Source organism: Symphalangus syndactylus, chromosome 4 (assembly GCF_028878055.3).
Source record: "Symphalangus syndactylus isolate Jambi chromosome 4, NHGRI_mSymSyn1-v2.1_pri, whole genome shotgun sequence".
NCBI classification, from domain to species: Eukaryota; Metazoa; Chordata; class Mammalia; order Primates; family Hylobatidae; genus Symphalangus; species Symphalangus syndactylus.
In genome coordinates, this window is record NC_072426.2 from 43629204 (window position 1) to 43652001 (window position 22798).

A 22798-nucleotide genomic window follows, 5' to 3' on the forward strand; every position below is an offset into this window, starting at 1 on the left:
GTGTGGTGACGCAAGCCTGTAGTCCTAGCTACTCAGGAGGCTGAAGCCAGAGGATCACTTGAGCCCAGGAGTTCGAATCCAGCCTGGGCAAGACTGGATGGAGTTCGAATCCAGCCTGGGCAAGACAAGATGTAGTGAGACTCTGTTTCTGAAATAAATCAACTAGTGGGGGAATTAAGATAAATAATGTCATCACTTACGGGCAGATGGCCTTCCCAGGATGTTATCCTCAGCCATTGTGGGCTAGGGCCTAGCATGCCCATTTCAGAATACCAGCAATTCCACCTGGTTTGGGGAACTGAATGGTTTGGGGAACTAAAGGTTAATCTTTGTTTGCTTGTGTAATAAAGGAGCAAGCTAAAAGTCATAGTCTGAGGGTAAATGGACTGAAAAGGATGGGGATTCTCAATCTGGGAGACAGTTTTAATATGCTTATATCAATCTGAATAAAGCATCTGGAGTAATTTTTTTTTTTTTTTTTTTTTTTTTTTTTTTTTTTTTTTGAGACGGAGTCTCACTATGTCCACCAGGCTGGAGTACAGTGGCGCCATCTTGGCTCACTGCAAGCTCCGCCTCCCGGGTTCACGCCATTCTCCTGCCTCAGCCTCCCGAGTAGCTGGGACTACAGGCGCCTGCCAACACGCCCAGCTAATTTTTTGTATTTTTAGTAGAGACGGGGTTTCACCGTGTTAGCCAAGATGGTCTCCATCTCCTGACCTCGTGATCCGCCCGTTTCGGCCTCCCAAAGTGCTGGGATTACAGGCGTGAGCCACCGCGCCCAGCCAGCATCTGGAGTAATTTTAACCGAGCCCCTCTGCATTGTGGGCTTAAGTGAGACCTGATGGCTCGTCCACACGGCAATGGGTACAGAGCACTGAATTCCAGCTACTCAGGAGGCTGAGGCGGGAGAATTGCTTGAACCCAGAAAGTGGAGAGTGCAGTGAGCTGAGATTGAGCCACTGTACTGCAGCCTGGGCAACAGAGTGAGACTCTGTCTCCAAAAAAAAAGAAAAAGAAAAAGAAGTTCTTAACAACCCAATAGAATGCTGCTGCTACTAATAGTTATCAATTGCATATCTATTGAGTATCTATTGCATGGAGAAAGCAGGGCTGGAGAGCCAATGTCATGTATTATGAGCTGGGCCCTGCAATCAAACTTCCAGGATTGACCCCTTGCTGTCCTGTTTACAGCTTTGTGATCACGTAACCTTTCTGGGCCTCAATTTTTTCATCTGTAAAATAAGAGTGGGCCGGGAGCAGTGGCTCATGCCTGTAATTCCAACACATTGGGAGGCTGAGGTGGGTAAATCGCTTGAGCCCAGGAGTTCAAGACCAGCCTGGGCAACATGGCAAAACCCCATCTCTACAAAAATACAAAAATTAGCTGGGCATGGTGCCACATGCCTGTAGCCCCAGCTACCCTGGGGACGGAGGTGGGAGGATCACCTGAGCCCAGAAGGCTGATGTTGCAGCAAGTCATGATTCCACCACTGCATTCCAGCCTGGGGGACGAATGAGACCTTGTCTAAAAAATAATAATAACAATAGTAACAAAAACAAAATGGGATTGGTAATTGCTCCATCCATGTTAGCCGCTGTTGTTAACACTGTTGTTATTGGTTTCATTAGCCAGCCAATGACTGTGGGAAGAGTGCAAGGTTGATTGTACCCGCGTATTGGGTGCTTTCTGAGTCCTTCTCATGCCAAGTATGATGAGTGAGAAGTGAGTGAATAAAACATCTCAGTGGCCTGAGACAGTTCTCTCTTTTTTTTTTTTTTTTTTTTTTTGAGATGGAGTTTTGATCTTGTCACCCAGGCTGGAGGGCAATGGCGCGATCTCGGCTCACTGCAACCTCTTCCTCCCAGGTTCAGGTGATTCTCCTGCCTCAGCCTCCCAAGCAGCTGGGATTACAGGCACCTGCCGCCACTCCTGGCTAAGTTTTTTGTATTTTTAGTAGAGATGGGGGTCTCACCATGTTGGCGAGGCTGGTCTCGAACTCCTGACCTCAGGTGATCTGCCAGCCTCGGCCTCCCCAAGTGCTGCGATTGTTACAGGCGTGAGTCACCGCACCCGGCTAGACTGAGACATTTCTTATCTGTGACTTCCTTCTCTCCAGCAGTGATTCCCAGTGAGCACTGGTGACTTCAGTTCATTCTTTCTCAGGAATATTTTTTCCTGGGTCACTACCTGTGAACTAAAGATTTTCTGGCTTAACACTGTGAATAGGTAAACATTTATTGATCATTTTCTGTTAACCATGGGCTATTAGTTAAGAGATCTGGTCTGTTACAAATGAAAGAATCTGCCCTAACATTCTTGAAATCCCGTTGACCAGGACGATGTTTAGTTTTAGTTAGTTCAGTGCTTCTGAGGAGCAGGGGGTCACAGAGTTATGCTACCGGCATAAAAAACTAAAGAGAAAAGCCTGGGACTGGAAATTTGCAGGGCAGCTCTACTGGTTGAAAGTTGGCTTTGTTTAGTGCACAACTTCGCAGAAGATTTTCCTCGGCTGAGTGGGCTTGGAGGAGCCCTGGCTTGAGAGGGTTGCTTAGCAATGAGATTTGGTGGCACCCAGTTCTCAAGTAGTCAAGCAACCCATCAATTCCCTGCTTCCCCCTCCACTAACCCTCAGCTACCATCCAGAGCCTCCTATTAGACAATCAAGTGTGTGCCAGAGGGAGGGACCAAAGGGGTGGGGTTGGGGGGTGGGGAGTTTAATCATTGAACCAAGCAGGCTGGAGGTATTTAGTCCGCAGCACCTCGCTCCCCAGGAGGTCTACCAGCCTGGACTGGAAGCGTGCAACACTCCAGAGTCGTGGGAGTGAACACTGCACAGGAATCTCTGCCCATCTCAGGAGAAACCAAACTTGGGGAAAATGTTTGCGGTCCACTTGATGGCATTTTACTTCAGCAAGCTGAAGGAGGATCAGATCAAGAAGGTAAGGAGGACCCACGAAGCTGAGAGATGCCCAGCTCCTTCTTCACGGACAAAACTTATTCCCTAAAAAAAAAAAAAAATCAGAGGGGAGTTAAGAGAGTTTATTAGAAAAGATACGGGGAGCATATGACCAGTAAAAGACTCACTGAGGGAAGAGGGAGTAATTCTCCCACACTCTTGGGCATTGCATTACTGTCCTGAACCTTACATTTCACTCAGAACTTCCTGGCAGGTATTGGATGCGGAAGCGGGTGAGGAGAGTCTTTGGAAAGCTTGAAGAGGATTGTGTGTGCTGTAAGGGATGTTTGCTCAGAAAGTCCACAAAGGCGAGGAGAATCATTTTCAAAGAAGTTTTAAGAACTGTTGGGGCAGAAGGCTGGGCGCAGTGGCTCACGCCTGTAATTCCAGCACTTTAGGAGGCCGAGGCGGGCAGGTTACCTGAGGTCAGGAGTCCGAGATCAGCCTGGCCAACACGGTGAAAGCCCGTCTCAACTAAAAATACAAAAATTAGCCAGGTGTGGTGTTGGGCACCTTTAATCCCAGCTACTTGGGAGGCTGAGGCAGGAGAATCGCTTGAACCCGGGAGGTGGAGGTTGCAGTGAGCCGAGATCGCACCATTGCACTCCAGCCTAGGGGCCAAGAGCGAGACTTCATCTCAAAAAAAAGAACTATTGGGGCAGATCTGTTTATTCATGTATTTGAAAACATATAAATGTGGGCAGCAAGAGGGTGTGAGTTGTAATAGACAGTAATTGAAATATCTATTATTGGCACCTGCTATTTGCCAATGGTACACCATTCATGGTGCGCATTATTTTGTCACTTTGCTCAGGGAACTTGTCTACAAAATTCATTCCAAAGTGGGCTGGTTAAAGGTTGCCAAGGGTCAACAAGAGGGAACCAGGGTTCTTTCCAGGCAGCTAAAATGACCCCAGTCTGCTACTCTGGCCACACCGGCTGGCTGTCACGGCCCTGGGCAAAAAGCATCTCTCAATGTGCAGATGACAGAAGTCCTCCTAGCAGGAGGACTTAGCCAAGGTCACCAAGTATTTAGGATGGAATGAGGATTAAACCCAAGTTGGCTGATTCTTCCTTCAATGTTCTTTCTGCTGTGCCATGACTCCCTCCTGCTTTTCAAAATGAACAAGGAGGCTGGGCACCGTGGCTCACTGCTATAATCTCCATACGCTGGGAGGCTGAGATGAGCAGAGCTCATCTCAAACTTGAGGCCAGGAGTTTGAGACCAGCCTGGGCAACATGGAGCAACCCCATCTCTACAAAACACGTAAAAATTAGCCGGTCATGGTGGTGTGTGTCTACAGTCCCAACTACTCAGGAGGCTGTGGTGGCAGGATGGCTTGAGCCTGGGAGACTGCGCTACTGCACTCCAGCCTGGATGACAGAGTGAGACCCTGTCTGAAAAAAAAAAAGGAAAGAAAAGAAAAAAAAAGTGCAAGCATGGTGGCTCATACCTATAATACCAGCACTTTGGGAGGCCGAGGTGGGTGGATCACCTGAGGTCAGGGGGTCGAGACCAGCCTGGCCAACATGGTGAAACCCCGTCTCTACTAAAAAATCAAAAATTAGCTGGGCTTGGTGGAGTGTGCCTGTAATCCCAGCTACTTGGAAGGCTGAGGCAGGAGAATCGCTTGAACCCGGGAGGCAGAGGTTGCAGTGAGCTGAGATCATGCCATTGCACTCCAGCCTGGGCAACAGAATAAGACTCTGTCTCAAAACAAAACAACAAAGAGAGAGAGAGGAAGTGTGGCCCCTTATGGCCCTCAGGTACTTGGTGGGATAAACTCCCACTAAATTCTATTCATTAGAGAGTTGAGTTAGAGGTTGTAGCAAATTTAAAAACATTATAAAGCAATCACTTGTTGATTAGATTCACAGAGCCCTCTACTGGCTACTTAAGGAGGCACTGCCTAGGAATCCACTTTGTTTTGTTATCTGCTTAGTAAAGGCACAACTTGCACGGTGTCTCTCCCACCCCCAAGGGGGAGTCTTTGGAACCCTGAAACCTTTGATTCTGCAAACTTATTTCATTTCCTTGGGCCCCTTTGTGTTGGTTACCCTTTTGTACCCTAGGATCAGGCGGGACATGTTTGTCCACCAGCCCAGGTGCAGGCTCAGGAGCACCCTGTGATGGGAAATGCAGCCTCTGCTGATTGGCTCCAGGTCCTTCTGGAAGGACAGTCAGCCTTTTTCTATATGTGGAGCTGACCTCCCTCTCCCTGTGGGAGGTGAGAAAGTTGGAAGCACTCTTATAGCCACCTTAAGCAAGTGCTCCAGGAAGTCTCTGGGGTAGTGTGGGAGGCTGGTTTATGGCTGCTGGGCTGAGTCATGGTTCTGAGAACACTCCTCCCAACACGTGGTGGAAACACACCTGGTCAAAAGGCACAGCTTTTTTCTCTGCAGTCAGGCAGTGAGTCCCCTTCTTCGTCTCTGTGCTTCCTGCTCCTAGAATTGTCCAGATCCTGGGCCAGACGTGCCTTCAAGGGTTACTACTGAGACCCTGGAACAATTTCTAAAAATCTCCCCATACCATCATGGAAACAAAAATAAAACAAAATGAAAAAAAAGAAAATAGAAACCACTCTGACAGATTCTTTTCCAATTCAATATATTGACATTATTTGACCTATTGATAGCACCAGACCAGACCTGGTCATTGACCTGCAGATTGCTCATCCATAGGAGAACTGGGAGGTTTTCAACGTGTATTTTTTACAGCTCTGTATGTCAACATTACAAAAAAGTGGAAATGTTACTTGTAATTCCACCTTTAATTTACTTTTAATCTCAAACACTTTCATATTTGCTGGGTGGAAGCCTTCCTAGTTTTTCTTCATCCTGTGTGTTTTTAGTTATGTTTATAAGGTACGTACAGTTCTGAACCACTTCCCTCACTTACTGTTATAGTGTAACCACTTATGTAGATTTCTTCATTGTCATCATAATTATCATTACAATGTCTTCCTAATATCCAATCAAGTGGATATGCCATAATGTGGTTAACCTTTTCCCTCTTGTTGGACATTTGGATATCCGGAGTTGTGTAACTATTACCACAATCTAATTTTTTTTTTTTTTTTTGAGATGGATTCTTGCTCTGTCTCCCAGGCTGGAGTGCAGTGGCGCGATCTCGGCTCACTGCAACCTCCGCCTCCAGGGCTCAAGCGATTCTCCTGCCTCAGCCTCCTGAGTAGCTGGGATCACAGGTCACACCACCACGCCCGGCTAATTTTTGTATTTTTAGTAGAGGCAGTGTTTTGCCGTGTTGGCCAGGCTAGTCTCAAACTCCTGACCTCGGGATCCGTCCGCCTCGGCCTCCCAAAGTGCTGGGATTACAGGCATGAGCCACCATGCCTGGCCTCATTTCAAAAACATTTTTAATAATTAAAATATTAGGCTGGATGAGGTGGCTCATGCCTGTAATCCCAGTACTTTGGGAGGCTGAGACAGGAAGATCACTTGCCTCCAGGAGCTCGAGACCAGCCTGAGTAACATAGAGAGACCTGTCTCTACAAAAAATACAAGAATTAGCTGGGCATGGTGGCACATGCCTGTAGTCCCAGCTACTTGGGAGGCTGAAGTGGCAGGATCACTGGAGCCCGGGAGGTTGCAGTGAGCTGTGATTGCACCATTGCACTCCAGTCTGGGCAACAGAGCAAGACCCTGTCTCAAAAATAAAATGAAACAAAATAAAATAAAAGTATTGTTATGTTAAACCTTGGTAGAGTTTTATTTTTATTATTATTTTTATTTATTTATTTGTTTATTTTATTTATTTTTTGAGACGGAGTCTCGCTCTGTCACCCAGGCTAGAGTGCATAGGCGCGATCTCGGCTTACTGCAAGCTCTGCCTCCTGGGTTCACGCCATTCTCCTGCCTCAGCCTCCCGAGTAGCTGGGATTACAGGCACCTGCCACCATGCCGGGATAATTTTTGTATTTTTAGTAGAGACGGGGTTGCACCAGCTTGGCCAGGCTGGTCTCGAACTCTGACCTCAGGTGATCCACCCGCCTCAACCTCCCAAAGTGCTGGGATTACAGGCGTGAGCCACTGCGCCCGGCCTTGGTAGAGATTTATGGTTCTCCATAGTCAGGATTATTTCCTGAGAATAGTTTCCGGAAATGAAAGCCCTGGGTCAAAGAGCGAAATCTTTTTATGACTCTGGATTCATAATGTGAGACCTTTGGACTAGATGACCTCTAAGGCCCCTCCAGCTCCCACCTTCTGTAATTCAGTCTTGAGTCTTGAATGTTTGAATTTGCTCTTTCTAAGTGAAACGCGCTACTGGTTGGCTTTCTTGCTTAGAAGATATCTCCCGTGATGGTTTGTGCGTCTCTCCAAAAGTGGGCTTGGTTTTCTGCAGCACCAGTACTCTCCCTTAGTGCCTGGGACGTGTGTCCCTGGTTACACATACCCCACATGACTTGTTTGGATTGAAAATAGGTGCTTTTTGTCGCAACATATGTTTCACTTTTCCCTTCTAACAACTGTTCCTGATGCTCTGGCAGATACGGAAAATCACGAAGAAACTGTTGCTGAGTTGACATTCTTTCTGTCATAACCTTAACTTATTGAAAGAGCAGCAGCAAACCAAGTGCCCAATGACCCCATGAAACCCCAGTCACAAATGACCCCAACTGGCCTCAAAAAACAGGACTTACATGGCAGGGATAACATCGTGTGGATGCCTGGAGATTTTTATACTCTCAGGCTAAGGAAAAATGATCAGTAGGTTCAGGGGCACTGTCTGAGGGCCCTTTGGGTAGGAAAGAATCAAGTTTGGTTCCCACGTACAGCATGCCACCCTTCCCCAACCCCAATTACTTGGGTCACGTCCTTTGCATCCAGTTTTCTCAGTTTGTGTGTGGCTGTGCCAACCAATTAGTCATAAACAGCCCTGGGGGAGCAGGAAGCCCTTAATGAAGCCTGACCTGGTTCCATCTTGTTTTCTCAAATATGCTGAAAGCTCAATTGTCCTTTTTTGCTAATGGCTCTCTGATGATTTTCTGGTCTTTCTCTGGCCCTCGAGTCCCCAGAGCCATGGAACTCATTTCAGTGTCTTGGGTCTGTTCACTGTCATGGGACTGAGCTGGGCCCTGGCCTCTGAGACCTGGCTGATGGCTGGGCCCGTGTCCTGGTGTGAAGGTAATGTGAGCCCTGTGCATTTGGCATAATTTGTCTGTTGGGCTTATGCATCCCCCACAGAGCTGTGAGCCAAAGCCAGGCCATGGGGGTGAGGGATCTAGAGCCTATGTTACAGTCCCACGTAGCCGCAGCTCTGCAGCCCTCTCACCTCACCCCTTGCTTGGAGACAAGAACTTTGGCCTTACGTGGCTGCCTCAAAGGGATGCTGTGGCGATGAGAAGAGGTGACATACATGGACGCACTCTGCAGACAATAGCATGTGTTCTTCACCCTGGATAAAATGCCCTTTCACTGGGAATGTGCCTGGGATGGAGCCTCCTGTCACCTGGAGGGTGGAGAGTGCTCAGTATAAAAACAGGGCTGGAAAGGACAGGGCCCACATGGCCCTGTCTCTCCTCCTGCCCCCATCAATGATCCATCCCAGTGAGCCCGGGCTCCAGACTGCCAGTAACAATTGATTAGTGTTAATTAGTGTGAGGGAGGAAGATTTGCTGCCATCTCTGATGTAACATATTACCGCCAAGAGGACTGAGTATAGCCATAGTGATTTGTATAACTTCCCTCCTTTGGGTATGGTCCTCTGTCCCCATTTCCTGGTTACACGAGTGACATACACTCATTTTCAATAGCAATTTGAGCTGACTTTAAAAATTCAGCTTTATCTTAACTAGAACAACTCAGTTAAACCAAAATGGACATTTATAGCTGGGTGAGGTGGCTCATGCCTGTAATCCCAGCACTTTGGGAGGCCGAGGCATGCGGATCACTTGAGGTCTGGAGTTCAAGAACAGCCTGGCCAACATGGCGAAACCCCATCTCTACTAAAAATACAACAACAACAACAAAAAAATTAGTCGGGCGTGGTGGCACCTGCCTGTAATACTAGCTACTCAGAAGGCTGAGGCAGGAGGATCGCTTGAACCTGGGAGGTGGAGGTTGCAATGAGCCGAGATCTCGCCACTGCACTCCAGCCTGGGCGACAGAGTGAGACTCTGTCTCAAAAAAAAAAAGGAGGGGAATTTAAAGGGCTAGATTTTAGACATTGCTTCTGGAAACTGAATTTAGCTCTGAGCTTCCTAGCAGCCAGTAAACAAAGAGAAACCTGTTTGGCTATATCTGTGGTCCTCACTGGATGAAAGAAAGCTTCCATGTTTAGAAATCTATGATTCAAGCTCTAGCTGGCCTTTTTCGATGGAGAGGAATGCGACACTGGTGAGGGCCCTGAACTGGGAATCGGAAACCCTGAATCCTTCTTAGTTTCTGCCTCTCCCTTGTCTCATCAGAATAACGGAGGAATCATTTTCTCCTCAGACTCTGCCCTTCAGAGGAGTAACTCCACACCTTCCTAGCCCTCCGTTCCATTCTGCTTTCCTAACTCCCTTCCCTGTCCTCTGCCTGATGAGGGGTCAGATAGGGAGGCTTTGGGAATCCACATTTCAATGCTGTCCCCAGAGTCAGGAATGCAGCTTGCTGAGGGATGTCGGGGGTTACAGCCTTAACTGGAGGGCGAAGGCTCCTAGCAGTGCCCCGTGGTGGCTGGTGTCTGTTCCAGGTGGACAGGTTCCTGTATCACATGCGGCTCTCCGATGACACCCTTTTGGACATCATGAGTCGGTTCCGGGCTGAGATGGAGAAGGGCCTGGCAAAGGACACCAACCCCACGGCTGCAGTGAAGATGCTGCCCACCTTCGTCAGGGCCATTCCCGATGGTTCCGGTGAGTGCAGTCATCTGCTGCCAGGGTCCCTGGCTCTTCTTGGCTGACGGGTTTCTAAAGTACCTAAGGTTTGCCCCAGTACCTTGGCTTCTCTCTCTAGCCCTTTCTCTGCCGTCCCACCCTCCCTGCCCCTCTGTGCTTCAGTCCTGCTGAATCCCTCTTGGTTCTGCAGCCCCAGGCACCTTGGCTTCTCTGCCCATCGTGACCTCACACATTTGCTCCCTCTCCTCCCGGAGCATCTCCATGTTCTTCCCTGGAGAGCATCAACGTGGCTTTTCCGTCTCAGCGTAGCGGTCCCTGCCTCCATCTAGGAAGTATCCCTGTGCTGGGCTGGGTGCTTGTCAGGGCACTTGTCACTTTGCTGTGTCCCCACTTTGAGTCTCCGCCAAATTAACCACTCACTCCATGGGTCCAAGGTCTTACTCCCCACAGTGTTCCCAGCACCTACTGTAGTGCTGGGTGCATGCCAGGCCCTGATATATTTGTCGAATGAGTAATAAATGGCGCTGGCTCCTAGGTATCTAAATTCTAGGCCATAGAGTATGACTAATGGAATCAAGAATGATGTAGTGGAAATCATATTCAATGATAATTCAACAAACCTGGGTCTGAGGCCCTGCTCTGTCACTCTCAGTGACCTGAGGCAAGTGTTTAGCCTCAGTTTGCCCATCTGTAGAATGAGAAATGGCCTATGTATCTGTTTCCTATGGCTGCTGTGATGTATTACCACAATCACAGTGGCTGAAAACAATCGAATATATTCTCTAACAGTTCTGGTGGATGGAAGTTTGCAATGGGTCTCATTGGGCTAAAATTCAGGTGTCGGCAGGGCTGTGTTCCTTCTGGAAGCTCGAGGGGAGAATCCGTTTCCTTGACTTTTCCAGCTTCGAGAGGCCACCTGCATCCTTGAGGCATGCCCCTTTCTGTTCTCAAAGCCAGCAGTGTATCCTCTTCCGGTCCCTCTCTGACCTGACCGTCTGCCTCCCTTCAACATTTAAAGATCCTGTGATCACATTAGTCATGCTTAGATAATCCAGGATAATCTCCCAACCTCAAGGTCAGCTGATGAGCAATTTTGATCCCATCTGCAACCTTAATTCCCCTTTGCCTTGCACCCTCAATTACCCTTTGCCTTGCACCCTCAGATATTCACAGGATCTGGGGATTAGGATGTGAGCATCTTTGTGGCGGCGGGGGGGGGGGTACATTATTTTGCCTACAATGGCCTAGAACTCTCTAGAGAGGATCTATGAGGTCCCATCCAACTCTTCCATTCTCAGCCTCTGAATGAAGCTGTAAGAGGGAAAAGGGCTGCTACTGGCCTGGTGTGGTGGCTCACGCCTGTAATCCCAGCACTTTGGGAGGCCGAGGAGGGCAGATCACTTGAGGTCAGATGCTCGAGACCAGCCTGGCCAACATGGTGAAACCCCACCTCTACTAAAAATACAACAATTAGCCAGATGTGATGGCATGCACCTGTAATCCCAGCTACTCGGGAGGCTGAGGCAGGAGAATCACTTGAACCTGGAAGGTGGAGGTTGCAGTGAGCCAAGATTGCACCACTGCACTCCAGCCTGGGTGACAGAGTGAGACTCCATCAAAAAAGAAAGAGGAGAGAAAGAAAGAAGGAAGGAAGGAAGGAAGGAAAGACAGAAAGAAAGAAAGAAAGAGAAAGAAGGAAAGAAAGAGAGAGAGAAAGAAAGAAAGAAAGAGAGAAAGAAGGAAAGAAAGAAAGGGAAAGAAAGAGAGAGAAAGAAGAAAGAAAGGAAAGAAAGAAGAAAAAGAAAGAAAGGAAAGAAAGAAGAAATAAAGAAAAAGCAAGCAAGCGAGCAAGCTGCCATTTACTGAGCAACCACTGTGGTCATGGGATGCTAGGGACTCGCTGAGCCACATATTTCCTGTGACAACCCTGTGGTGTGGCTGTTCAGACAGAACCACCAAGGACCAAGGGGTTTCTCCCGTGTCAGGGTCCCAGTGCCCAAACCGAGCTCGTGAAAGAGCCTTGGGGCTCTTGCAGGAGCAGGGTCTGAGGTTTGGGAGCTCCCAGGGGGCTTTGATGAGATTAGCCGTGTTCTGGACCTCTCTGGAGCGATGCCTGGATCAAGGTAGCTTGGCTCTGCTGGTTGAGAGGCCCTGGGACACTGCACTGGGAAAGGCCCTGTGCCCTCACTTGTGGGTAGGTGCTTGGGGTGGACAGTGCCCTGTCCTGGAGGGACATGAGCTTTGGAGAGAGACAGCCCTACTTTGAAATCTTGGCTCTGTCCTTCCCACAGCTTGACGAGAGTGCTAGGACATGTCCTTGACAGGGCATCTGGGGCCCCTGGGAGGAAGCAGCTGAGTCATGTGGGGAGCACCAGGGCTAAGTCCACCTGGCTTCCTGGACTGCAGCCCCTCCTCCTGATGCAGACAAGGTGTGTCCCCAGAAGCAAGGGAAGGAGGCCTTTGATGGTCTGGAGGCTCTGGGACAGGTGGTGTCCTCCTGGCCCTGGCCGCTTCTGAAGGTTCAGAAGTGAAACTAAGTCATAGAAACTCTCTCCTCCTTAGCCGGGAAGACGCCCAGCTCCCCATCCCTGTCTCCGCAGAGCCTCTCACCACACAAAGCATCTCGCCAGTGATTCTGTTGTGCTGAGGTCCCTGGGCCCAGAGTCCCTAATAAGCCAGATGTTCTTGGTAAATCCCATACCAAGATTGTCAGGATTTAATGAGATCATGTGGATGGCATGCTTTAACATCTCTAAAATATTGTCCCAAGTCCTCCTATCTCTTGTGAGCTGGTGGTATAACTTCATGATTACCGACAAAAAAACAAACAAAACTCTCCTAATTCCTTATGGTGTCCGTTTCAGAAATGTATGCAGTTTCCAGAGAAGTTTGGAGAAGTTTCCAGAGTTTGCCTACTCCCATCAGGACCTACCTGCGAGGGAGTTACCTGTTTGAGCCTTAGTTACCACCCAGGGGGCTGCAGTGGTCTGTTCTGACAGGATCAAGTGCTTTGAACGTGCTGTGTTAATACTGGAGCCTTCTCTGTCAGTCATGGAAGGGACATAGGAAGCGTGAGGGTGATTGTGATTCTTTGGCTTGACCCCTGCTGGCTCTGTTCCAGGCCTTAGCCTCCAGTCAGCCTCCAAGGCCAAATAGGCCTTGGGGGTGAGCCTGGGAGCGCTGAGGTCGTCAGCTGGGGGGCTGGAGCGTTTCCTAATACACACTTTCCCAGCCTCTCCCCCTGGGGACTCTGAATCTCCAGGAATCTCCGCATTCAGCCACTGTGCACCTTTGGGAGACTGCACTGAGGAAAAGGAGGGAGTGAAGGCACGAGCCCCAGCAGTGACTTAGGAGAAGGGAACCATTGGGTCCAAGGCAGGTCATGGAGGGTCCTCTGGAGCAGGCAGATTGGCCAAAGCAATCTACCCTGCTTAGCACACTGTTTTCCTTTTTCTTTCTTTTTAGAAACAAGGTCTCCCTCCATTGCCCAACCTGGAGTGCAGTGGAGCCATCATAGATCACTGCAGCCTTGACCTTCTAGGCTCAAGTGATCCTCCTACTTCAGCCTCCCAAGTAGCTGGGACTACAGGTGCATGCCACTACACCCAATTGACTTTTTTGTCTTTTGTTTTGTAGAAACAGGGTTTTGCCATATTGACCAGGCTGGTCTTGAACTCTTGGCCTCAAGGGATTAATTCTCCTGCCTGGGCCTCCCAAAGTGCTGGGACCACAGGTGTGAGCCACCGTGCTTGGCTGGGGCTGTTTTCTTGATGTCTGTGAAGACCCTGAGGCCCCAGAGACCGCTGTTGCCTGGGCAAGTCCTCCCTCTCCCAGGGTCCGCTGGTTCCTTTTTTCTGGTGTCAGAGACAGAAGGGATCACACCATGTGGCATCCATGAAATGGCACCTTGAGCCACTGGTGGAGTGAGGTGTTTGATAGTGATCACGATGCGGACTGGGAGTGGGATGCTTCTGCACCGACACTGGCCAGGTCTCAGCACATCCCCTCCCGTCCGATGGCAGCACAGCAGCCTCTTCTTTTGTTAAACCCTCAGTCTATTCTGGTTGGTGTCAGAGGCATTTGTCTCCAAAATCTCAGATCTTGGCACTCCCTAGCTTAAAATCTTTCTGCGGCTCCCTCTTACCTTCCAGATAAAGCCCAAGCTCCTTGGGGTGTGATAGCTTTTCCAAATCCTTCCAAATTTAACCTGAGAACCACCTTCCAACCTCATGTCTGTGACAGCTGCCCCCTCCTTTGGCAAAAGCACACTCACTCCTATCCGATGCTCTCTCATTCCTTTGCCCGTGGTTCCTCTCCCTGGGACCCCTGCTCCCCGCAGCCTGGCAGCCTGACTCCTGCTCACCCTTCAACACTCAGCTCTGTGTCCCCTCCCTGCAGAGCCAGCTGCCTTTGACTCCCAGCTTTGATCTGGATATCTCTTCCTGTGCCTCTCACAATCTGAGCACTGGTCCTAACTACATGGAGATGGCTGATTTATGCGCCTGTATTTCGGATCAATTTCCCAGGGAGCACACCGTCTTTCATCTGTGCATCCCTAGCACCTGACACATGTTACTCAGCACAGAGTAGATGCTCAGTACATGTGTGGACATAGATTATGTGATCTCCTCTACTTCCTAAACAGCAAGACAGCATCTGGGAGAACCCTCTTACTTGGTGCGTAATAAATACTAATAAAAGTTGCATAGATTAACTCCCTGAATTCCCTCACCAAATAATAAACGGCTCCATCAGCTCCTTTGCAGCTGATCTGGGAAGGTAAGAATTTCCAGATTTCTCCACAAAAACAAAAAATCGAGCTGACTGCACCTTTGCTACTCTAACTATGGTCTATAGACTAGCAACAGCAGCAACATCACCATGTTGGCCAGGCTGTTCTTGAACTGCTGACCTCAGGTGATCTGCCCTCCTCGGCCTCCCAAAATGCTGGGATTACAGGCATGAGCCACTGTGCCCAGCCCCCACCTTTCAATTAATGGCATCTGTCTTGGGCTGGGCTGGGTTGTGTTCCAATGTCTCCTTTTAGAGTGGCTCTGGCCTAAAAAATTCAGCATCCTTGGCACCTCAAGGGCCATCGTTTGGTCCCTGTCTCCTCTCCCCTCCAGGAGTGTTTTCCCTCTGCCCATAGGATCATCGGCTGCAGGAGGCTGGCTGCTCCTCGCCGCACACCCTGTCTTCCCCCTCATACCTTTATCCGAGTTTCCCCAGGCTGAGAGTACCAGCTGTCTCTTCCCGGTGATGGCATCCCAGGATGGGCTCCACCGTCGAGGCCACCTCTCATACCACCGCAAGGACTGTGCTCACATTGGCCTTCTCCAGTTGAAATGCACATTCCTACAGCATGAGCTCAGGCTGCAGAGTCAGGCTGACTTAGTTCACATCTCAGCTCTGTGCCTTACCTCGAGGGCTCTGAGAAATGGCCAGAGTCCTCAGCCTTGGCAAGTGGGCATAATGATACCTAGTGGTTGTAAGATTTGATGACATTGATTATATGTCCAACCTCTAATGCAGAGCTTGCCATATCTGTAGTAGACCCTCAATAAATGGAAACTGAATTTGTTTCTTAATAGAAAATGGGGAGTTCCTTTCCCTGGATCTTGGAGGGTCCAAGTTCCGAGTGCTGAAGGTGCAAGTCGCTGAAGAGGGGAAGCGACACGTGCAGATGGAGAGTCAGTTCTACCCAACGCCCAATGAAATCATCCGTGGGAACGGCACAGAGGTACCTGGCAGGTGGCTCCTGTGACCGCAGGGAAGGCGGTGGCATCCGTGTGTGGGGAAACCACACCTTAGCCCATTTCCTTTGCTTTCTCTTCTCTGCAGCTGTTTGAATATGTAGCTGACTGTCTGGCAGATTTCATGAAGACCAAAGATTTAAAGCATAAGAAATTGCCCCTTGGCCTAACTTTTTCTTTTCCCTGCCGGCAGACTAAACTGGAAGAGGTAAGGCCAGAGCCCGCAGAGGGAAGCAGCTGTGCAGGAATTGGGGTTTCGGGAATGAGGGCATGGGCGGGAGTCAGGCTGCACGCAGGAGAGAACAGCAGGAGCTTTCTTGTTTGTCTTTTTCTTTTCTTTTTGTTCATGATGAGGTGGCAGTGTGAGGCAGAGAACTTGTTAACGCAGTGGCCTTGATTTTATGATTAACGTGGGCACAGCTCGGGAGAGCAGAATGCTTTTCAGTAGCTCTCAAACCTTGGTGTGAGGAATTCCTTGGAGGGCTTGTTTTAAGCACAGATTGCTGGGCCTACTGGAATCAGTGGTTCTGCAAGGAGCCCTAAATTCGCCTCCCTGACAGGTTCCCGGGAGATGTGATGCTGCCTGCGGCCTGCACTTAGGACCACTGACATAGCCAACTAGAAAAAGCATGGGAAGGCTGGGGAGTCTCTCCCTGTAGTGAGCCCTCAGGAGGAGGATTAGAATGGGGGCACTGGAGGGCCGGGCGCGGTGGCTCACGCCTGTAATCCCAGCACTTTGGGAGGCCGAGGCGGGTGGATCATGAGGTCAGGAGATCGAGACCACGGTGAAACCCCGTCTCTACTAAAAATACAAAAAATTAGCCGGGCACGGTGGCGGGCGCCTGTAGTCCCAGCTACTCGGAGAGGCTGAGGCAGGAGAATGGCGTGAACCCGGGAGGTGGAGCTTGCAGTGAGCCGAGATCGCGCCACTGCACTCCAGCCTGGGTGACAGAGCAAGACTTTGTCTCAAAAAAAAAAAAAAAAAAAAAAAAATGGGGGCACTGGTGGAGTGAGAATGTCCTGGAGCAGACACAGAGCCTGGGATGCACAGTCTCAGCTGTGCCACCAGCCAGGCCGGGGTTCCTGGTAACTCATCTCTGTGTGTCTCAGTTTTCAATCTGTAAGCAGGAGGAAGCTAACTTGATCTTATGAGAATAAAGACAGCAAATAAGGGGATGTTCTGGGGTCAGGTTGGGGGAGTTACTGTCGAGAGTCTAGTCTCCCCCGGCCACTCCTCTCTGGGTTGGGGACCCTGATCAATCTCCTCCTCCTGGCCCTCCTGGTTATGATGCCCAGTTGACAGTCACATGGACCTCCTTGGGATGTGCTTCATATTGTTGGCTCGAGTCACTTATTGGAGTGGAATAGTGAAAGGGAATGAGCTTTCGTGTTCCACACACATGACTTTGAATCATGGTTCAGGACAAATTGTGTCCCCTTGGGCCAGTTCCTTAATTTCATGAGCCTCTTGTTTTCTCTTTGAGAAAATTTTATTTATTTTTATTTTTTTCTTTGTAGAGATGAGGTCTCACTATATTGCCCAGGCTGGTCTCAAACTCCTGGGTTTAAGTGATCTGCCTGCCTCCGCCTCCCAAAGCATTGGGATTACAGGCATGGGCCATTGTGTCCCGCCTTGTTTTCTCATTTGTAAAGCAGGGATAATAACATCTGCTTGTTGGGCTGAGGTGAAGCTTAGGCAAAACATTTGTAAAGCGTCCAACACTGTGGTTGGGCCTTACACAGTAGCTGCTAGGCTGTGGTGACTGTCTCTGGATTACTTGTCTCTTTGTGCTTTTGTATCTTATCCCTAAATTCAACAGAGGTTTTTGGAGGGCAAGCAGTGCCCGCCAAGGGCACAGACCTTCCCTGCCAAGGTCTCTGACAATGTGTTGTATTTAATAGGTGCTTGATAACTATCTCACAGTGGAAAGGTGTCAATCATTTATTTGATTCCATCGTGAGAATTTGCCATCATCTATACAGGGGACAGGCTGAGTTTTACTTTTTCATTCTTTTATAAAGAAAGGACTGAGAAAAATAATATAAAGAAGGTTCCAGGGGCCTGGCATGGTGGCTTATGCCTATAATCCCAGCACCCTGGGAGGCTGAGGCGGGAGGATTGCTTGAGCCCAGGAGGTCCAGGCTGCAGTGGGCTGTGATCACACCACTGCACTCCAGCAGCGTAGGCCACAAAGCGAGACTCCATCTCTAAAACAAGCAGTCAGGTGCGGTGGCTCACGCCTGTAATCCCAGCACTTTGGGAGGCCGAGGGGGGCAGATCACCTGACATCAGGAGTTCAAGACCAGCCTGGCCAACATGGTGAAACCCCGTCTCTATTAAAAATACAAAAATTAGCTGGGCCTGGTGGCGGGCGCCTGTAATCCCAGCTACTCGGGAGGCTGAGGCAGGAGAATCACTTGAACCCAGAAGGTGGAGGTTGTGGTGAGCTGAGATCACGCCACTGCATTCCAGCCTGGGTGACAGCACGAGACTCTGTCACAAACAAAAAACAACAACAAGCAAACAAACAAAAAACAACAACAAGCAAACAAACAAAAAAGTTTCCAGGGAATGTCTGGGTGAGACCAAGTGGAGCTGGCTGGCAGAGAAAGGTCCCAGGAGTGAGTAGATGTGTGTGTCTGGGGGTTGGGAATCAGGCCCCTGGCTGGATCCTGTAGTGCAGGTGGTGGAGTGAGAGTGTGCCAGCTGCTCTCATTAGAGAGCTCTGGAACAGAGACTCCAGGAAGAAGGAAGAAAATTCTCAAGCTCTGTGAGAATTCATTCAACTCTGAGAATTAAACACACATGCTTTCTTGACAGCTTGGCAGCAGAGGGTGTGAACATATGGTTTATCCATCCAGGATTTTGTCATTTATCTATGTTGAATACCCACCAACATCTTTCTCAATAATAATGATGAAAGCACGTGTCTCTGGTTTTGACATTGTACCTCGCACTGTGCCAAATGTTTTATGCGCATTTTCTTGTTAAATCCCCCAAACAATTCTAAGAGGTAGGTATGATTATCTTCATTCTATATTTGAGAAACACTGCAGCTCAGCGAGGTTAAGAGACTTGCACAAAGCCACACGACCAAGAGTAGCCCACCCCAAGTTCATAAGCTCCCCAACCACAGTGCCTTTCCAGAAAGACACCACTTTAGAACTTCATTTAAAATGTCAGCCTGAAAGCATTTTTTTTTTTTTTTTTGAGCTCTGTCGCCCAGGCTGGAGTGCAGTGGTGAGATCTCGGCTCACCACAACCTCCGTCTCCCAGGTTCAAGCAATTCTCCTGTCTCAGCCTCCCGAATGGCTGAGATTACAGGCGTCTGCCACCACACCCAACTAATTTTTGTATTTTTAGTAGAGACAGGGTTTCACCATGTTGGCCAGGCTGGTCTTGAACGCCTAACTTCAGGTGATCCTCCCGCCTCAGCCTCCCAAAGTGCTGGGATTGCAGGCGTGGTGAGCCACTGTGCCCGGCCCATTTTGACCCATTTAGTGTCATATCACAATAAAGATTTTTCAGGTAAAATTTAAACTAAAGAAGGGCATTTAATTATATCAAGGAGAGGTCGGGCACGGTGGCTCATGCCTGTAATCCCAGCACTTTGGGAGGCCGAGGAGGGCGGATCACCTGAGGTCGGGAGTTCGAGACCAGCCTGACCAACATGGAGAAACCCTATCTCTACTAAAAATACAAAATTAGTCGGGCGTGGTGGCACATGCCTGTAATCCCAGCTACTCGGGAGGCTGAGGCAGGAGAATTGCCTGAACCTGGGAGGCGGAGGTTGCGGTGAGCTAAGATGGCGCCACCGCACTCCAGCCTGGGCAACAAGAGTGAAACTTCATTTCAAAAAAAAAAAATTGTATCAAGGAAGGGAAAAATGCTTTTTTCTCGTCACAGTCTAATCAAATATACTTATATTTTATTAAATTTCCTCGCAAACTGCCTTTCAATAATATCTAAAGTTAAATAGTAAAGTTCCAACCACAAGAAAACTCATTCCTGATAATACTTGAATTTGGGCTCATGCAGCAAAGCTATTTAAGCAGGGTTCTGCTGTAGGAGTGGGTTCGGTGACACTAGAATAAGGGCTCCTGGGGAAGATGGGCTCTGTTCAGCTCCGCGACTGCAGAGGGATGGAAAGGGGAAGGCTGTGTGAGGAGGTGTGATTAGGGGGCTTCTTCAAGGAACTTTGTGAAAATGATTAAAGAAGGTAGGAGCGTGAGAATTATTATTATGACGATGTTTAACCCATAGCCAACATCATAAGAGCGTGAGAATTAAAAGAAGTCACTTGTTCTTTTATTCTTATTTTTGAGGGAACAGAAAGTCTTAACGAAAGAGAAATTTCTTTGTGTGTGTGTGTGTGTGTGTGTGTTTTCTGATAATAAAATAAATGGTAATACTTTTTCATCGTTAAAAAAAGAGAAGGAATGGAAAAATTTAAAGAAGAAAATAGAAATCACCACTCATCTCAATATTCAAATATTCCCACCACTAGAATTGTGGGTTTTTCTTTCACTCATACCTATATTAAATACAAATGTTATCCTGTATCTATAGTTTAGCAAATCTATGGTTGATTCTAGTCACCAAATATTTGAGACAAAAAGAAAATGTACAGTTGCATGTAACTGCCTTTTTAATTTAACATTCTATCACAAGCATTTATCCCTCACTTCTCCCATCCACCTTCCCTGCAACAGGGATTTTTGAAGAAAGCCACCCTGTGCATCTCTGCCAGCTCTGTCCCTGGAGACAGGGATGTTGTCATAGCCTATGAGGGCAGAAGTTAGGGAGAGCTGCCACACGGCAGCGCTGTGGTGCAGGGAAAAAGCCTGAGGGTTGGTCCAGAGTCAGAGACCTGAATTTGTCTTGGACTCTGTCCTTCACTCGCGGTGAGATTCAGAGCAATTTCCTCCCTCTGTCAATCCCAGGTTTTTAAATCCATAAATGGAGGGAAATGGAGGGGTGTGGTCAGGAAGTTTGTGAGCTGGGGTCAGCTGCTCTTGACTGAGGCGACTCGGGCGATTCTCTTTTAACTTCCAAGTTCTCTTCCAGTCTGAAAAATTCTATGATTATTTGCGATTTCAGACACGAAACTCAGGAAACACCATTTGTAAGCAATGATCGATAATGCAAATTGAGAACCATTATTCTTTCTTTCTCTTTATTAAGAGACGAGGTCTCGCTATGTTGCCCAGGCAGGCCTGGAACTCCTGGCCTCAAGCAATCCACCTGCCTCAGGCTCCCATGTAGCTGGGACTACAGTGTGGGCCACTCTGCCTTGTTGAGAATCATTTTTCTAAGTTGAAATGAAGTTCCTGAGACAGTCCTGCAAGGTTACACCATGTTAGTTCTGTTTCGTGAACCTGGCAAACCATGCATTTTACATGTATAATACACCAGGTATTTTCATTACAGCATTCCTTTGAGAGAGGTAGGGAGGTGACATTTCCATTTTGCAGAGGAGTAGACTGAGGCTCCGAAAAGTTAAACAACTTGTCTAATGTCTCATGAATCCAAGAGCTCTCACTTTTCAATAATTCCTCCTTCTGCTACCATATGTTTCTAACCACTCAGATGAGAGTCATAGGCATTTAAGTTATTGGAAAAGGCTGCAGAAGCAATGTTTTAAAAAATTGGGGTGATTCACCTTAGAGAAGAGAAGGCCATGGGGGATGCATGTAGGCATGAAATTTCTGCAGCTCAGTTGCACATCTCAGCACCTCTTTCATTTAAACTGGACCTGAAATCTTCTCCCAGGGTGTCCTGCTTTCATGGACAAAGAAGTTTAAGGCACGAGGAGTTCAGGACACGGATGTGGTGAGCCATCTGACAAAAGCCATGAGAAGACACAAGGTGAGGAATTCACCTCGGTGTGGGAGGCTCTCCCAGCCCTAGCTCCTTTCTCTTGGGTTGGTGGGGGGTGGGGGTGCGGTGAGGGGGTCACATATGGTGCCTGCCTGGAGGGAGAATCAGAGAAGGAATTGATCTTAGAAAAGTTCCCACTGTAGTACAGATGTGGCCAACTTGGAGGAACCCACAGAGCCTTGGTAGGCGGGGCTTGCACCAATCCCTATTGAAAGGTGGCCAGCTCATCCCTGGGCCTCCCCAGCAGCCACAGCCCTCTTCCAGAGTTCTTGGTTAGATCTGATGCTGTGTGTAGGCCCCACACGCCCTCCTCTCTGAGGCCGAAAAGATCATATACATTCGGGGCTGGTTCCATATTCTTTCTGGGCTGGTTCTCTATTTCACTGTCCACTCTCTATCCATTAAATATCCTTAAATGTTGAATGTATTTTACAATAATTTAAACTACTGCAAAAGCAAGACCTGCTCCTTACTGAGCTGGAAAGTACACAAACCCAAATTGCTTGTTGCCCTGACAGCAAGAGGCATGTTTTGCTGCATAGCCTTCCAGCCTTTTTTTCTTTAAAGCTGGGATATTATTCTTTTATAGCCTGCATTTTCCCTTATTGTTTTCATTCTACTTTTTTTTTTTAGAGATGAGGTCCTGCTGTGTTGCCCAGGCTGGCAGTGCGTGGCCTTCCATCCTCGAATTCCTAGGCTCAAATGATCCTCCCACCTCAGCCTCCTGCACAGCTGGGACTATAGGCATAAGCCACATGCCTGGCTCTCATTTTATTTTAAAATGTTCTTCCAAACTTTGGGGGATGTTGGTGCAATAACCCAAGCCGACTTGGCAGAACAGGAAATCCAGACAGGAAGTCACCATGCCACACATGGGGAAGACTTAGCCGAGTCTGTGCCTGCTGGCTGAGTTGTCTCCGTGGGTGAGGACTTGGCGTTTTCTCCTGGAAATGCCACTGCTCCCAGGATAAACATGCTTTCCTCGATGTCTTCCCAGGGTCTCACAAACAAAGGCTGAAACTTGGGTGTGATGTGTGCCTGTAGTCTCAGCTACTCGGGAGGCTGAGGCAGGAGGATCACTTGAGCCCAGGAGTTTGAGGCCATGGTGTGCTATGTTTGTACCTGTGAACAGCCATCACATTCTAGCCTGGACAACATAGTGAGACCCTATCTGTAGATTAAAAAATAAAATTTTTTAATTAAAAAAAAAACAACAACAAAAAGCAAGGGCTGGACTCCTGGTAGCCTGTCCCTCATATTTCCATTGCAGAGGCCTTCACCCGCAAAGCAGGAGGACAGGCTCCCCTCTTCAGCTCCCATCGGCTCTTTCTCTCCCGTAGACCCTGAACCTTGATGAGGCCTTGC

The 22798-nt window shown here is 48.6% G+C and overlaps 1 protein-coding gene across 2 annotated transcripts in view; it reads left to right on the forward strand.

The window, feature by feature from the left end:
- Window positions 1-2773: 2773 nt before the first annotated feature.
- HKDC1 (hexokinase domain containing 1) overlaps window positions 2774-22798 on the forward strand; it is a 47331-nt gene continuing 27306 nt past the window's right edge. Inside the window, exons 1-5 of one of the 2 annotated variants that reach the window (XM_055274531.1) lie at window positions 2774-2940; window positions 9655-9817; window positions 15391-15539; window positions 15641-15760; window positions 21326-21421. In XM_055274531.1, coding sequence (XP_055130506.1) covers window positions 2878-2940; window positions 9655-9817; window positions 15391-15539; window positions 15641-15760; window positions 21326-21421 — 591 coding nt within the window. In that variant the 5' untranslated portion in view covers window positions 2774-2877. The remainder of the gene's footprint in view (window positions 2941-9654; window positions 9818-15390; window positions 15540-15640; window positions 15761-21325; window positions 21422-22798) is intronic. The other variant, XM_055274532.2, reaches the window with a different exon arrangement.